Below are 17,273 nucleotides of genomic sequence, written 5' to 3' on the forward strand. Positions count from 1 at the left end.
ATTACAAAAAAATAAATAAAAAACACAAAAAAACCATCATTTCACAAAAAGACTTATTTTAGATTTCACTTTTTAGAAAATGACATTTTTTAACTTAAAATTAAAAAATAAACATTTTTACAAAAAAATTTATTTATAATTTTTTTTATTAATGTTTTTAATATTTTTATAAAAAGATGAACTTTTTTTTGAAACTTTTCTATAATTTTGCCTTTTTGGAGACCCAACATAATATACTGAAAATCTCGTTTCTTATTTTTACTTTCAGTTTTATTTTTACTAATCTTAACTAATTTTTTTTTGCTTAATACTTTGTTTCTTTATTTTTAAACGCTGCATTGTTTAACTTTATCAGAAGTTATTTTTAAACACAGACACCGATCTGTGTTTCAAGTTTCTCAAACTCTTTGGCAAGTCCAAATCAACAATTATCATCCAAAACATATAACCGGATTTTGTTTTCCTTAATTTTGCTTTAAACTGATGGGTTTCGCAATTTTTTTTTTGTGCATGAGTAATGACCGAAAAAGTGAAATATATATATATACGGAAACCTTTTTAGAAATCCGAAAACTAAAGTTTGAAAAAAATAACCGAAATTCTTGATATAACATGAAAAAGATTATCTCTGGTATATATTATGCAGATTTTATACAACAACGTCCAGCGACACCCTTTATCGATTACTTTCTTTTGCTATTTTGAAAGTTTTCCATATATATATATATATATATATATATATATATATATATATATATATATATATATATATATATAATCTTTATCGTTTCACTAGTTTTTTTTTATTTATTAAATAGTTATATAATTTCAAAAAAAACATTTAAAGGTAGTAAAAATGAAAAAATAATTTCCAAATAAACCAGTCTGCTGGTTGCATTTTCAGCATCACAGCTCTTAGGACTTAAATACTAAACAATCGGACGTAAAAGGCAACATTAGAAAAGCAAAAGAGATCAATTACTCATGTTTAAAAAATTATACTGAAGAAGTTAAATTTTACATTAATCAAGTTAAATTTTACAGAAGATCTCATTTATAAAATACTTATTTTTTCAAAAACTTGACTTTCCGTTATATAGGAACTACCTTAGGTAGCAGGCAAATGGTATATAAATTTAAAATATAAATCGAATTACAAAGAATCCTTAAAACCACTATTTAAAACACATTATTTAGAAGGACTTGTCCATTTGTTCTAGTAAATCTCAATATATTGTTAATATACGTCTCTGGTCATAATTATTTCCCGTGTCAATTTCTCTTTCAGTACAATAAGAATTGTTAAAAAAAAAAATTAAAGTGAAAACTAGTTTTACTGAAAGAGAAATTGACACGGGAAATAATTTTGACCAGACGTATATAAATAAGAGATAGAGACAAGTTTTTTGTTTATTTGGCGACAAAAATTACTTTAAAGTATTTGATGCGTATTTAAGAAAATGTTTCTAATATAAATCGTTATTTCAAACTTTTCTAATATAAAAAAAATAATCATTTAAAAACAATCCTAATATAAAAAAACATCCTTTTTTATATTAGGATTTTGCTTTCCTTTTTTCGAGTAACACAAATGAATGCTAAGTTTCCAAAAGTTATAGAAAAGCAGTACTGCAGAAGTTTTTTTGTTTGAACCGATTTGTTTTAATTTTTGCAACAATTTTTTACAACGTAATTTTGTTTTACAAACGACAATGTTTCCCTTTTACAAAACATAAAAACTGTTGTATTCACTTTGTTACTACAACAATTGGAAGGAAAGCTATAGTTCCTTGCTATAAATCTTAAAAAAATCTTTTTTGCTTTTTTATTTTAATATATACTTAATTATACTTTAATAACTATAATAAGCTATAAATCCTAATTATATTTCAACAGACCTAAAAGTAAATAGTAAATAAAAATGACAGTAAATGTATAAACAACAATGTTAAATAAACGGATCAAGATGATCTTTAGCAATATTTACAAAGCTAGTAATAGCGAAGTCTTGTAATTTCATTAAAATTATAGATATAATTTTATAGTTATATATTATAGATATAATTTTATTAAAATTATAGATATAATTTTATTAAAATTATAGATATAATTTTATTAAAATTATAGATATAATTTTAAGGTTATACAATATCCTAGATGAGGATGACAATCACCGTGTCGTTGCTCATAATTGATAAAGTTTCCTTTTTATCATCAACATGGTCTTAAACAAGGTGCCGATGAAGACTTGTGTATTGCTTTGATGTGTTTTTCAACTGGAAAAATAAACTTCTTTATAGGATTTAAATCTAACGCATCCAGTAAAACCTCTTCACTATGTTGTTTGATTTCGTATTCCAAAAGCTCTATGCATTCTTCTATGTTCTTGTAACCAGATTTTTGAGCTAATCTATACCATTTTAAAGCACTAACCAAGTCCTTTGGGCACTCTAATTAAAATAAAAGTAAAAAAAAAAAAACACAACTAAAAAAGAAAAAGGTAACAAAGTAGTCAAAAAGAAAGTTAACCTTTGTGACCATTTTTATAACGATGTCCTACAACATATTGGGCATCTGCGTAACCCATCTCCGCAGCTTTTTTATAGTGTAACATCGCCTGAAAATGTAAGTTTTTTACAATTTTTATCTATAAAAAATTTACGTATACTGCCTATAAAACACTGAAAGCAGAAATCATATCTATTTGTGGAAACCATTTTGAAAAGTTTACCCAGCAAACATGCTATAGCGGGTTTTCAGTTGACCTATATAGGCATTTTGAGCGGATCGCTGTAGTTTTGCTCATCGGTTACTTAATGGATCATTAGTGGCTGCCGCCAAAAGTGGTTAGCCGATGACTAGCCAAACTTATCTATAAATTATCGTCTCGCCATTTGTAGCGGCTGCCACTAATGGTCCACTAAGAAACCGATGAGCAAAACTACAATGAACGGTTAAAAAATGCCTATATAGGTCCACTGCAAATCCACTAAAACAATGTTTGTTGGGTTAAATGTGATATATTTTCATAATAATAAACCTAATAAATAAAAAAAATATATTAATAAAAGTAATAATAATAATAATAACAATAATGATAATAATAGCAATAAAACCGTTTTAGTATCTTGTTTTACGCCAAAACCATTGTCATAACATATTGCTAAATAATACAAAGATTCCGCATCCTAAAATAAAATTAATACAAAATTTAAATCGTAAATTTGATAATGGATTCATAAAACTTTTAATTACCGTTTGTACCAGTTTTTCATACAAAAAAATCCTCAATATACCGGTATTACAATTTCTACCACCATCAACCTAGAGGATTTAGTTTTTAAGTGTAGTTTCAGTTTGTAATAGTTGTGTAACTGTCAAAACCTAAATATATTTAGAAATAATAAATAAAAACATTTTCAAAACTTTAATAAAAAGTTTTTAAAGCAGCCATTTAATAAGCCTGGAGGAAAATTATATATATATATATATATATATATATATATATATATATATATATATATATATATATATATATATATATATATATATATATATATATATATATATATTTATATATATCCATATAGACACCTTATAGACATAGTAAAAATTGTTGAACGTTCAAAAAGTACTACAAGTAGAACGTTAAAGAAGTATTTAACACTTAATACACTTAAAGCAATAACAAAAAGTTAACAAACCAATTTCTTCAAGATGTATAAAATAACAGATTGCGATGGTAAAGAAAATTTAGCAACAAGAAGTTGTGTAAGAAAATTATATAGATTATTGTGTAAAAAAAAAACAATGTATCAATATAGATGATGAAACTTATTTGAGATTAAATTTCAAAACAATACCAAAACAAGGCTCTAATTAAGTGATCGCAATTTGCTTATCTGGAAATGCTTCTGGTCTTTAAATCTTTAGCTTTTTAAAAACTGTAAACTCTGTTTCTATCACTAAATTAATAACAGCTGTTATTCAAATTTAAATATTTATATTTATCTCGAATTATAATATAAATTCTTATTATAAAATCATATTAATAATATTAATTTAATTATTATTAAATACTAGTCATGACCTGTAAATAGCGGGTCGAGGAGAGGTTTACATTTACCTCTATTTTAATACTTATTCAGCTATTTCTTCACTTTACAAAGCAAAAGAGGACCAGGAATACGGTCACGGAGAGCTAGGTATATCAAATCCGCCTCTTATTATAAAACATTTTCAGTTTTTTTAAATCTGGACGTATATACTTGTAGCAAAAAAATAAATATAGCAAAAAAAACTTTTAATTGTTAAAATAAAGTTTTGAAGTTTTTGCTAACTACTTTTTTTTTTTTGCTCCACAGCAGCACCTTCTGGATTAGCAGCAGGACAGTCTTATTAATTTTTTTCATTATTAAGTTTCAGACTATAATTTTATTCAGACTAGCCACAGCTTATTAGGACTAATTACCTGAGAACATTAATAAATAATCTTGATATATGCACAACAAATTTCTGCCAGTGTTGATGTTTTAGAAACTTTAAGCTTTTTTAAAAATTTCATTTATTACAGTGTATAATATCTCTACATATGTTATGTATATAATATCTATAAAACTTCAAAAGCGTTTTATTTTGTATTTTTGAAAAATCAAAAAAAAATTATTACATTAATAGGAATCGAACCACAGCGCTTTGCTTCTGAAACTCTGCAAGCTAACCACTCGGCCACACAGATGTGTTGTCTGATGAGCATTTTTTAACTATTTAACAAACAAAAGACTTTATAAAATGGCAGATAAATGCTACAGATCAAAATAAAGGAGATATTGCCGTAATTCAAGTAAAAGTTAAACTGTAAAAATTTGATATATATTAGAAAATTACATAATTTGAAGTTTGAATAAGTTAGATGTTTGGATACACTTTGTTCACATTTTCTAATAAAAAAAGTGCTGCGACTCTTTCTTGCCATTACCTCGGTTGCAATGGCTGCCAAGAGTTCTGTGTCAAACATGCTCGAAAGGACACTACTACTACTATTATTAAGTTTAGCATTTTATAGATTATGATTTTAACTTTATTATTTTATTTTATAAATCATCAGATAAAACTAGAAAAAAGGAAACAGTACAATTATAAAAAAGCAAACAATATAATATTAAAAAACAACTGCAAATCATAAGTCTAAAAGAATTTAGCAGTGATCAAATATTTTGTATAGAAGAATTTGTGATATAAGATTTTAATTGCTTTTATATCTTATTTAAATCTTATTCGATACTTCTTATAAATTAAATGCTTAAAACTCTTTAGCAGATATGTATTCAAAATTAAAGACAGTTTAAAACATATGAAAACTAATTAAAACTTTTTATAATTATTTTAAAACAAAACACTTATTTTAAAATATATCTTTTTATTATTATTTTTATTACCAATTAATTTCTAATTTAAAAATTAACTTTAAATTAACTTTTAAAAATGTCATTAAAACTTTTAAATTAACTTTTAAAAAGTTTTCCCCAAAACAAAAATCGATTTTAATGTTTAATGCAATGCGCATCTAGCTTTAGTATAATTTTTTATTGGTTGATTTTTAACATACCCAATTTTTACGGACTTTTAGTAATTATTATTTTTTTCCTATAACTTTTCTATTTACAATCCTTAAATTACCTTTTTATTTATAATCCTTTTTGCTTATAATAAATTACCTGGATTTTAAACAAACAATAATTTAAAATATTTAAGTTTTGACTGTTTTATTTTGCAGTAGTAAACTTATTGTTTTGTTTTTTTCATTAATTTTTGCAATATGATAAATTGACCATTTCATTAAAACAGTGTTTATATTTTTTAATAAACTAAAAATTTGATGACCAGAAATATTTCCAGACATCGTAATTCATGATCACTTAATCTGAGCCTCGAGAAACATCATTTTTATATGGGAGTTTGCAGGAAAAAGGTACAAAATTAAGTTTAAGACAAAAAACTTGATAAAACTACCTAAAAAAAATCAGGGTTTGGCAGGCCATATGCCAATATAATATAAAACTTTTACATTGGCATTTGAATCTACAACAAATATTGAAATTCATTAAAGAGTGCTTTGAAAAAAGTGTGAATCGCCACTAAAATTCCATTGGCCTGAACTAATATATATATATTTTTTTTGTTAATTCACCTCCCCAAGGCCCAGAAGGCCACTACAGGTGAGGAGGCTATTTAATTGTGGTTATAACCCTCTCTCAACTCTATAACTCCGAAACACGAACCTTAACGAACAAGGCCGCTGCGCAGAGAAACAAGTCGAGCGCGGTACTACCAGGGACGTGGTGGGGATCGAACTCGGAACCTCTCGCTTAGGAAGCGAGCGCTCTACCACTACACCACTACCGCAATTATCCTAAATGTTGTCCAATTGATCTATATTGGCAATTATTTAAGTCAAATTACATAAGTTTATGGAAGCAAAATGACTTGATAAGAAAATGAAGCAAACACCGACATTAAGAAAAGGTGGGAGCAATTGTAGAGTAAGAATTTCATACAAAGTCTTAATTTTTCAGCAATTCAAGAAATAAAAAAAAAGTAAATTTAACTTAACCTAGCTATTGTTAGTGTATTTTAAACAATTTTTAATTAAAAATTTATTAAAATAAAATTAGTATCATTTTATGTAACCAACTTTTTGGGAAGAACTAAAAAAGTTTTAAATTTACTTTTTTCCTGCTGACTACCAAATAAAAATAATGTTTCGGTGTTGTTTTAGTGATGTTTTGAAATTTAATTTCAAATAAAAATAATGTTTTGGTATTGTTTTAAAATTTAATTTCAAACAAGTTTCATCATGTTTTTTTACATTATACATTTATTTTACACAATAATTGATATAATTTTCTTACACAACTTCTTTCCACTAAATTTTCTTCGGCATCGCCATCTGTTATTTTATACATGAAGAAACTGATTTATTAATTTTTTTGGCAGTCTGGACTTTTTGTCTGGTAGTTTTGCATTTTAAGGCCAAGTCTTCAGCCTTCTATCTATTGTATTAGGTGTTAAATACTTCTTCAAGATTTAAGATTTAAGATTCTACTCATAGTACTTTTTAAACGTTCAATAATTTTTACAATCAGTTTTAAAAGCAAATTAGGATTTTCTACTTGAGGTGCAAAGCTGCAACAAACATTACTGTAATGTGTAGCTTTTATCAGAGATCAAATATGCCACCGGAGGTTAACATACTAAAATGTGCAACAGTAATATTTCAAAATATTTGTTAAAGTTTAGCTTAATAAAAATAAAAAAACACTTACATTTTGACTCGCAGCCATTTCAAAATATTTAACAGCATTACAATACTTTTTTTCTTCGATATATAAGTGAGCTACCTTTAACTGAGCCTAAATATTCAGCACAAAAATATATATTTAAGTTAAGTATAATTATCTAATATTTTATGTACATAATAAAAATAAAAAGTAAAATCAACAATTTTGACCACATAATTGTTTTATAATTTTAGTAAATTTATTTGCTTTAAAAATATCATTTTGTGTAGCTTTCTTTTCTTTTATAAAATCTCATGCGAATTCACATTTTGTGACACTAATTTATGTATCTCCTATTTGACGTAACAAAAAATCTTGAAAATTCTTACTTTATTCTTCTTCTACATTCAATAAAACCTTTTAATTATATATTATTTTCAACCATACCAAATAAAATATACAACCATGCAGAATATGTTAGCATAACAATATAAAATAAAAACAATATACTTAATAAAAATGTGATTAAATTAAAGTTTTTGGCAGTTGTTAAATGTTTTTTTTTTGTTTTGTTTTAAAAAGAAAAATCCACTCGCCTTTGGTAATACTATTTAAAATGTTCCCCATGATGAGCATTAATGAATAATAAAAGCCTCAATAAATTAATATAAAATAATCCTACCCAATAATAGAACTAAGTAAATGTATTTAAAAAAGGTTCTGTTTTTAAAGACAGCAAAAAAGAAATTTCATTGTCAAACATAAGAACTATAAAAGTTTTTATATGAAAAAATTTCAAATATTCTGCAAAATAATCAAATTATTTTTGTTCAACTTTTATTGATTTAAGTAATATTAGAGTCAAAGTTAAACATCCTACTGACAGTATATTTTAGTTAAAATAAAATAACCAAAGAAAAAAACAAACTTATAAAAGAATAGAAATAATAAAATAATAAATAGAAATGAAAAATAGACATTAAATTAAAAAGACTAGAACTCATAATGAAATAACCAAAGAATAATGATCAAAATGACATTGTAAACAAAGTTTACAATGTTGTTGATAAACTCAAGAGACCTAGTATTTCGTTCAAAACTACAAATGATCCAAAAAAGCGGTATTGAAAAAAAATTCTGCATTTAGATATATAGCTATAAGTTAAAGTAAGTTAAAAACTAATTTTAGTTAGACTAATCAAACTTTATACTAAATCAGTGATTACAATTTCAAATCTAAAACTACTATTTTGGAATATAAAAAGAAAATGTTAATAAAAAAAGACTGCTGTGGCTATTTAACTTTTTAACAAAATTTGAATTTTTGCAATTTATGCTTTTTTGAAGTACAAACTTAATTTTTTAAATTTTGTCTATACACACAACCATTATACTTTTAAATCATCATCATCATCATCATCATCATCATCATCATCATCATCATCATCATCATCATCATCATCATCATCATCATCATCATCATCATCATCATCATCATCATCATCATCATCATCATCATCATCATCATCATCATCATCATCATCATCATCATCATCATCATCATCATCATCATTGTCATTACCATAATAATTATCATCATCATCATCAAACTTTGTAGACAATGTTTCATTTGCATATACAGGTACCGAAAAAAGTTTGAAAGGTACCGAAAAAAGTTATGAAATTGTTTCAATGTATTGAACTTTGATGATAAATTATATATATATATATATATATATATATATATATATATATATATATATATATATATATATATATATATATATATATATATATATATATATATATATATATATATATATATATGACATGCTTTAATAAAAAACCTAAAGGAATTTACACCGCATTCAATTGCATACATATTAAGCGATCAATAAACAAACACACACTAATGTATTGAATTCAAATGAAAATAAATAGATTTTAAACATTTTAACTTTTTAATAAATACATTTAAACAAAGCAATGTAAATATTTATATCAATATTTACATGGATATCCTTTGTTTTTATTCACAAGATGAAGTCTTCTAGGCATACTTTCAACCAACTTTGAACACTGATTTTTATTAGCTTCCAGACACCAAACTCGTCTGATTTCATACTTCAAGGATTCTGTAGATGTACATTTGGTTCTATCAAGATTATCTTTGATGTATTTCCACAAATTTTCAATTGGATTAAGACCCGGGCTATTTCCAGGCCAAGAAAGAACTTCAATTTTGTTGTCTACAAACCAAGCCTTTGATATTTTAGAGGTGTGACAAGTGGCATTATCTTGCTGAAATATTGAACAGTGAAGCTTTTTCAAAGAATATTTTGCGTTTTGTGACAAGATGTCGACATATCGGGCACTGTTCATTTTTTCGTTCTTTTTAATGAACTCTATACTTCCTGCACCCTTATATGCAAAGCAAGCCCAAACCATGACACCTGGAGAATGTTTGACTGTCTTGACGGTGTATCTTGGATCATATTTTGAGGAATTAGGATCATGTTGGACATATTGTTGTTGGCAATCTTGTTGCAAAAAGCATGTCATATATATATATAATTTATCATCAAAGTTTAAATTAGTTTCATACATTGAAAATATAATGAAATTACGCAAAATTGTTAAGTGGTTCTAAACTTTTTTTGGTACCTATAACAAAAACTAGTTTTCTAATTATGATAATAATACATCTCTGTCTAATAGAAAGGGAGATAACTCTCTGATATCAGTATACCATGGACCGGCACCTCCTGGTCCAACCATATCTCCTAAATAGTAAAAAACTTACCAACACACTATTAAATAATCTAAGTAAAAAAAATTTTTTTAAATTTTTATGAAAAATACTTTCTATATTCATTTTTGAAGCGATACTCTTGAAGCATAACAAAAAACACACACACTTGAAACATAATAAAAAAACTTTTATCTCCGACTAGTAAACTCTGCCAATATGACTATTTAACTGAAAAAAGGCAAAATATAACTAGGGCCTCATCCAGGTTTGGTTACAAGACCTAAATAATTTTTCATAGAAAAGACCCTATTTAACGATTTTGCACAAACATCTGTACTCACTCATTTCTTCCTCCCTCATGTCTCCCTAAACTTAAAATTAAGCTTAAAAATTCTTTTCCTATCTTGTGTTTTTCTAATTTACATAATTTTCAGGTTTGTAAATCTTCTGTTAACCATAACACAATCTTTGAGTTATCTTTTTTTTGTTTTCCTTTAAATAGTTATTTAATTATGTAACATTTAAAATTACTTTAAATAACACAACAAAACACTACTCTATAAATTAAACAAACCTTTACAAGACCATTATCTGCAGCTAACTTCATATAATAAAAACCTGTTTCATTATTGCTAAATTTATTTGCCAATTCTATATTGAATTCAAAAAAAGTGTATTATAGATAATTACATATTAAATATAATAATATAAGTAATAAATTAGCTGAAATTTTATCATAAAAATAAACAAAAGAAGAAAAAACGAAACCTCGCCTTGATAATGCAAGGAAGAAAGATTGTACATTGCTCTCAAATGACCTTTATCGGCAGCAAGTTTGTAGTATTCAGCTGCCTAAAGATTTTTTACCTAATATATATATTTTTCAATACAATTTTCATCATTTTTCCTTTTGACAATAACTATCATCATTTTTCAATTAAAAAATCATCATTCTGACAGCACAATAACATAAATTTTTTAAAACTGTAAAAAAAATTTCACTTTTCAATTTAATAACATAAGCATACCTTCTCTAATGACGGATCTACTCCATGTCCCAATTCATAACAAAGACCAATATTATATAAAGAGGCAATGCTGCCATTTTCTGATGCTTTCACAAACAAATCGAAAGCCTAAACCAACAAAAATTTGACAAAAAATACTTTTTGATTTGAGTACTATCTTTTTTTTAATTCATGTATTAATTAAATAATTCTGTAGTAATTAAATAAATAATTCTAAATTTGGAGATAAAAAATTCAATTAATGAATATTATTCATTAATTAGGTTTGTAGAGAGTTAAGTTTTTATAAGGGAATATTAATTTTTGAGAAAACATTTTAATATGAATTCAGATTATTTAGTAGTTCTTCCGGCTTTAAATAAGAAATAATTGCTACTTTTTCATTCAAACAAAGATGGCATTTTTTAAAAATGTTTTAAAGGGAATATTAATTTTTGAGAAAACATTTTAATATGAATTCAGATTATTTAGTAGTTCAACTGGCTTTAAATAAGAAATAATTGCTACTTTTTTATTCAAACAAAGATGGCATTTTTGAGAAATGTTTGAAAAAGGGATTTTAGCATTTAGACCAGACCAAATATGTTTTTTTTTATATATATTTTGCTAGATATAGTAGTTTTTGATATACTTTGCTTTTGAAGGATAACTTGTGGTTGTTGTATCTTGTTTTCCATTTGCCTTCTGTTAGTCTGATGTAGATATTTTAGCAGTGACTACCTAATATTTTGTTAAAAGAATTTTGATTTAGTCTTTTGCAACTGACGGAGGCAAGCAGATTGGAACTTGTGGTAGATGAGTTTAAGATATGTGAATATACTGAAGGTTGTCATTGGTTTTTTAAAAGATTTATAGGTGCTATAATTTAAGTTAAAAGTGAAGTCAAGGAAGTTTGCTATTTTCTAGTCATTTTTGCTATTCATTTATTTTACTAATTTTATCAGTATGTTATTACAGTTATTACAGTATGTTATTATAGTTATTACAGTGTTGTAATTCTGTCTGTAAAACTCTCATCACTATAATATAAGCTGTCATCATGGTATAATCTTGTGTCCTTTCATGTGATTAAAACAATGCTGAATAATCAAAATTACTATAAATTCACAAAACTTGGCATCGTCAAATGATATCAAAAAATATGTGAATGAGTTTTTTTTTCAATTTTTGTAATATAATAATTTTCTGCTGTGTTTGATAATTTTAAGGTGATTGTCAGCTATGGGAATGTGCTGTTTTTCAAAAAATGCGTTTTTTAAGTATTTCAATATTTATAGATAGTGAGAGCAGAACTGAATCATTTTTGCGTTTAATTTTGCTAAAACTTATTTTTAACTTGATTAGTATTGAAAAAAACTGAAACAATTTTTTTATTTATTGTGACTATTCCTTGTTTATAATTTTTCAGCAAAAATATAAGAAAATGTGTTTGTTATACAATTATTTCTTTTTTTCTTTAACAGTTATTAATTAGCATGCAAATAAATTAATTGTACAAAAACTATTTTATAAATAATTTGCTATGAAAATGAATATTTAAAATTTTTTAAATTTATAAAATATCAATTATAATATTGAATTTATATTTCTAGAATTTTATTTTTAGCAGTTAATAACTTTTTTGAAAAAAAAAAGACATTAAAAACTCTATTTGCCAAACTGTATGTCACCCAAAGGTAAATATTTAAATACTACTCAAAGAAAACTTATTGTAGACTTGGTTAAACAAGGCAATAATTATAAAAGAGTTGAAGAACTTACAAATATTCCATTTACAACAGTAAGAGCCATCTAAAAAAATACCAACAATACAAAACATTTGAAACTTGTACTGGACAAGGACAAAAGCTAAAGACAACATCAAGAGATGATAGAGAAATTTTAAGAATGATAAAAAAATCGGTCTAAAACCGCAAAAAATAGCAAAATATCTGAAAAACTTAACAGGAAACACAATTTTACTTATACCAATTAGAAACCGCATTCATAAAGCAGAGTTCAGTGGATGTATGGCTTGTAAAAAACCATTCTTAACAAAAAATCATATGAAGAGAAAAATGAGTTTTGTAAAAGAGTATTATTAAATGTCACTACCATTTTGGAAAAAAGCTCTTTGGTCTGATAAATTCAAGTTTATCTTAAAAAAATCTAACGCTGCACCTAGAGTTTGGCAAAAGGCAAAGCTTTTTATTTGAGTTGCACAAACATCATCAAACATGGTGATGGGAGTGTAATGTTATGGGGTTGAATGGCCAACATGGTGATGGGAGTGTAATGTTATGGGGTGTAGATAAACTAGAATTTATTGACAAAACTATGAGTGCTGATTTGTATAAAAATATATTAAAAAGAATTTTAAAATCATCTGCTAAAAAACTTAGATTTAAAACAGTTTTTTGTTTCAACAAGACAATGATTCTAAACACACTGTTAAAAAAACTAAAACCTTTTTCAATGAAAGTAGCATAAACATTTAAGAATGGCCTTCACAGAACCCTGATTTAAGTTTAACAGAACATTAATGGGCTTTATTAGATAAAAAATAGGTAATAGACCATTTACAAAAAAAGAAGATTTGCAGAAAGCTGTTGTTAAATCATGGTCTAACATTGACAATAATCAAATCAAATGTCTAGTTTAATCAATGCCAAAATGCTTTTTAAATTAATTGAAGCAAAAGGAGGACAAACTAAATATTAAAGTATATAAATAAAACCTAAAAAAGATTTTTGTAATTAATGCATAATACAATATTTTATTTAAAGGTATTCATTTTATTGAAAAATTATTTTGTACGATTAAATTCTGTTCTCACTGAATGTATATCAAATTGGAAAAAACTTTTTATTTTAGTTGGAATATTATTGTATCATTTAATAACATTGCTTCAGTTTTTTAATTGGTTTAAATGTTTCTTATATCATTGGTATAATTCATATTATTTGTGTTTAATAGCTTTTTTTAATTTGTCATATTTCAGGCAGATCTTTGCTGATTTCTCTGATTTTAAGCAACTCTCTCTGATGTCAACCAGTTGTTAATAATATTAGCTAACAACTTCTTTACTAATTAAAAAAATTTACTAATTTTTTAAAAAAAACTTTTTTATTTTGTTATGGAATCAGTCTTCTATATTTCTTAATTTTATTAACTTAACTAAGTTTATCCTCAAAGGCACCGAATTTGCTAAGTTGAAGGGAAGTTTAAATATCTAATCGCAGTTTTTATTTAGCTTTTTTGTTCCTAGCTTAAAAAGTTTTCCAACTGATTTTTTTTCATGAAACTTTTTTTTTTAACTAGTTAAATATTATAATTTGTTTTCCCTAAAAAATAACTAAATATAAAAAAAGATCAATCAACAGCGCTAGAAGTGTAATACAGATGTATATATATGTCTATGAAAGAAGAATCTTTGTTATATCATATCACTATTCTATACACCAAGAGTGCTTGATAGTTACACTAAAGCTATATATATGTAATATATATAAAAAAATTTCACACATCGTTATATATCTAATAATCTTTCTTAAAACATAAGTTAATTCTTTAACATTATTAAAGAATTAAATATAAAATAATTTTAAGTTTATAAATATATAAATTTAAACTTTAAGTAGTAACATAAATAGTCAACAAAAAATTTTAATGTGGGTCATAAAATGGCAGCTACACATTGACCATATATGTACCCCTATCATTTATGGGATATGATATTTGTGGTTTATGTGTGGCTATAATACTAATAGCATTAAAATCACACTGAATCAGAATGAATGCCACACCATATTTTTATATCACAGAATAATGGATAAGCTGGCAAAACACTTGCTCAGCTGTACAAAAAATTATTATATTGGTAAAATTTTTAATGTTCAAGAGTTTTCTAGTGTGAATAGGCCACCATTTACCATTAAATAAGATTTTAGTTTTTTCATGTTGTGTTTTTTGGTACTTTCATCTACAAGTGTATAGATTAAACACAGTCATCTAAGATAATGATTTAAACAGAATTTTACATATTATATTGTATGTGTGTATATTCATATATATATATATATATATATATATATATATATATATATATATATATATATATATATATATATATATATATATATATATATATATATATATATATATATATATATCGCCCCCTCAGTATTATCTTGTTTAAACAAAACAAAATGTGTAATATGTAATATAATATAATATTTTATATCAGGTAGAACATTGTATTTATTTATATATATACATTTTTTGTATTTATTTTACATATTAGTTAGAACAATTTATTCATTACATTTGTAGATAGAACAAGATAATACTGAGGGGACGATATATATATATATATATTAAATTAAAAAATTGTTTGAAACTTATTGGTATTTTCTAATGCTGAAATGTCAACAGCAAATTGTGAAAACAAAACAAAAAACACCTCATCTTACCATTGTGTACAGAAGAAACTTATCAATAAATTCATAATTGTTATTGATATTTTCTAATGCCAAAAAATTGGATACAATTAAACAACAATTTTGGATAGTTACAATGTTTAATTTGGTTTAATTAAGTTAAATTACGTTATTGGTTTTACATTTTATATTTAATCTTAAATGCAATTTAGTAGTTAGTCTAAAATTGAGAATGGATTCATGTGATTTTGGAAAGTGGTAAATGATACTTGTCACAAACTAATTTATGGTAGAAAGACTGATTAAAAAAGATTTGAGTGTTAGAGGAAATATGCAGAAAAGAAGATGTCAAAGATTTATGATATAAACTTTGAAAGGAAGCATACTAAGTTGTAATTTAATGGATAAGCATAATTAAAAAAAAAACAAAAAAGAAGAATCAAAGGTAATTATTTTAATTATTTACGATAAAGATTTTTTACTAAATCTGTTTTCAACAAAGTTGAAATCTATGAGTTTATAAAAGTTGCAAAATAAGCTTACACATTAGAATATTGAAATAAAAACCAAATTTTTTTATCTTTATAGATAATCATTAAAAATAAATTGTGCTTTTTATTTCAAGGGGTCATGTAATAACTAGATATAGCAAAACAGTTAAGAAACCAGTGTCCAAATGTTGTGTCTAGGATATCAACTATGTTAGAGCTGCTTTGATGTTATAATTGGTAAATTCAGTGAAAAAGGTACTTGTGAATATGAGAAACTTTTAGTTGAAGAAGACTTCTCAAGTGGAATTTAAAAAAAAAAAAAACAGTCACAAGAGGCATTGAGCATTAGTCTCAAAATAATAGGTGCATCCCCATAAAACTTAATTGCATCGCAAAACATCTTTGGTCATCTATTGCTAAAGGTAAAGTTAAAATAACATTGTCAAGGTATGAAAAACCTATATCAAAAGTATAAAATCTTAAGGAAGCAGAGCTGAAACATAAAACTTCTCAGGCCACAAGGATAGACAAAAGTAAATGATGATAATTGATGACCTAGACAAACAGCAGAAATAAAAGAAAAACTACTTATTTCTGAATAAAATAACTCAAACTAACATTCACATCCAAGTCTTGGTCAAGAGTCACACCCTGTTCAATTCAAGATCAACTTCATTTGAAAGTATTAAAAATTCCCTCTATGGGAACATTATAAAGATCTTACAAACACATTTAGAGGTGTTTTTAAATCTTTTAATTTTGTCAGAGCTGATGTTTTGCATTTTACCAAATGGATTTTAGATTTTTTGTATTCGAAATGGTTAACTTCCAAGCATGGTATAAACTTAAAAGTTTAATATCTTTAAGATGAAATAAAATAAGGATGGTTTACAAAAAATTATGGCAATCAGAACTTGTGGGGAAAACTACCCCAATAATTTTTCCCTCTGGACCCCTGTCAAAAAAAATATTATTTTTATATAAAAAAAACTTTATTTTAGAGTATATCAAACCTTTTTTATATACTTCAATTTTTATGAAGTACCGGTGTTTAGAAATGGTGACCTTGTAAAATTTACAACCCCCTCAATTTGAGGGGGTTTAATTAATTACGTGGTCATTACTCTAAAACACAAAAAATTGGTTAAACTTAAATTTTTTTAATATTGATTTACTTTAGGATAGAGAAATTTTCTAAAAAAAATATTTTTGTAGATGGGTTTCAATAGGGCAAAATATATTGGAGTATTTTTGTAAAAATGCCAAAAAATGATGTTGCAAAAATGTATTATCATAAACATTAC

The 17,273-nt window shown here is 25.2% G+C and overlaps 1 protein-coding gene across 2 annotated transcripts in view; it reads right to left on the reverse strand.

The window, feature by feature from the left end:
• Positions 1-1,948: 1,948 nt before the first annotated feature.
• Positions 1,949-17,273, reverse strand: part of LOC100199793 (DAP3-binding cell death enhancer 1) — a 37,477-nt gene continuing 22,152 nt past the window's right edge. Inside the window, exons 6-13 of one of the 2 annotated variants that reach the window (XM_065812688.1) lie at positions 12,822-12,851; positions 11,061-11,168; positions 10,806-10,884; positions 10,607-10,683; positions 7,326-7,412; positions 3,117-3,188; positions 2,530-2,617; positions 1,949-2,450 (exon numbers count right to left, since the gene is read on the reverse strand). In XM_065812688.1, the coding sequence (XP_065668760.1) occupies positions 2,215-2,450; positions 2,530-2,617; positions 3,117-3,188; positions 7,326-7,412; positions 10,607-10,683; positions 10,806-10,884; positions 11,061-11,168; positions 12,822-12,851 (777 nt within the window). In that variant the 3' untranslated portion in view covers positions 1,949-2,214. The remainder of the gene's footprint in view (positions 2,451-2,529; positions 2,618-3,116; positions 3,189-7,325; positions 7,413-10,606; positions 10,684-10,805; positions 10,885-11,060; positions 11,169-12,821; positions 12,852-17,273) is intronic. The other variant, XM_065812689.1, reaches the window with a different exon arrangement.

Source organism: Hydra vulgaris, chromosome 12 (assembly GCF_038396675.1).
Source record: "Hydra vulgaris chromosome 12, alternate assembly HydraT2T_AEP".
In the NCBI taxonomy this organism is placed as follows: Eukaryota; Metazoa; Cnidaria; class Hydrozoa; order Anthoathecata; family Hydridae; genus Hydra; species Hydra vulgaris.